This window comes from Propithecus coquereli, unplaced genomic scaffold (assembly GCF_000956105.1).
Source record: "Propithecus coquereli isolate 6110/MARCELLA unplaced genomic scaffold, Pcoq_1.0 Scaffold6, whole genome shotgun sequence".
Lineage (NCBI taxonomy): Eukaryota > Metazoa > Chordata > Mammalia > Primates > Indriidae > Propithecus > Propithecus coquereli.
In genome coordinates this window covers 13880054-13880726 of record NW_012151951.1, presented here as the reverse complement: position 1 = coordinate 13880726, position 673 = coordinate 13880054, and the positions used below count along the sequence as shown (strand labels likewise).

At 45.9% G+C, this 673-nt stretch overlaps 1 protein-coding gene across 1 annotated transcript in view; it reads right to left on the bottom strand.

Moving 5' to 3' along the window:
- Positions 1-394, bottom strand: part of NNMT (nicotinamide N-methyltransferase) — a 30932-nt gene extending 30538 nt beyond the window's left edge. The window contains exon 1 of the mRNA XM_012659202.1: positions 15-394. Within this exon, the coding sequence (XP_012514656.1) occupies positions 15-168 (154 nt within the window). The 5' untranslated portion in view covers positions 169-394. The remainder of the gene's footprint in view (positions 1-14) is intronic.
- Positions 395-673: the final 279 nt, after the last annotated feature.

Sequence of the window (673 nt, the reverse complement as noted above, 5' to 3'; positions counted from 1 at the left end):
AGACAGACACTTACCTAGGCAGAATATCCTGAAAAGATTTTTCAGAAGATGCTTGAGAATCTGGTTTTCTGCAGTGTGTCTGGACCCAAAGCTGTAATATTTTTCTAGGTAATCTCGAGGGTTAAAATGGCTTAGGTAAGTGTCCTTGGAGGTGAAGCCAGATTCCATTGTGTCTCCCTTCTGTGCCACTGGCCTCCACCCTCCTTCCCTCTCTTCCCACCCTGCAGAAGTTGTCTGCCTGAGTTTCAGGCTAGCAATCCTCTTTCCATAACTTCAGCAGCCCACCCCTTATAACAGATGTTTGGTTAAACACTAACGGAGAGAAATAGACCACAAATATTCTGGCTGTTCTGGGAAGTGATGAAATTCCTGGGGAAGGGAGCCTAGGAGAAAGGGGTGGGTAATGCAGGGAGTTGCCATGAACTGTACGCAATGCTCAGCCAAGAGGTGAAGGTCAGACGCCAGGGTTGCAGGCAGGAGGAATCACCTGGGCTCATCAGGAAAATTATTTAACTCATGGAAGAAGCCCTCAGCTCAGAGAGATACGTCATCTCCCAACAGCACCGTCATTGTTTTCATTTTTGCAGTGATTCCCCCAGGAAAGAGAGTCACAAAGAATGGTTTACATTTAAGCAAGTAAAAGAAAGAAAAGAAAAGAAGGGAAAGATGAGGA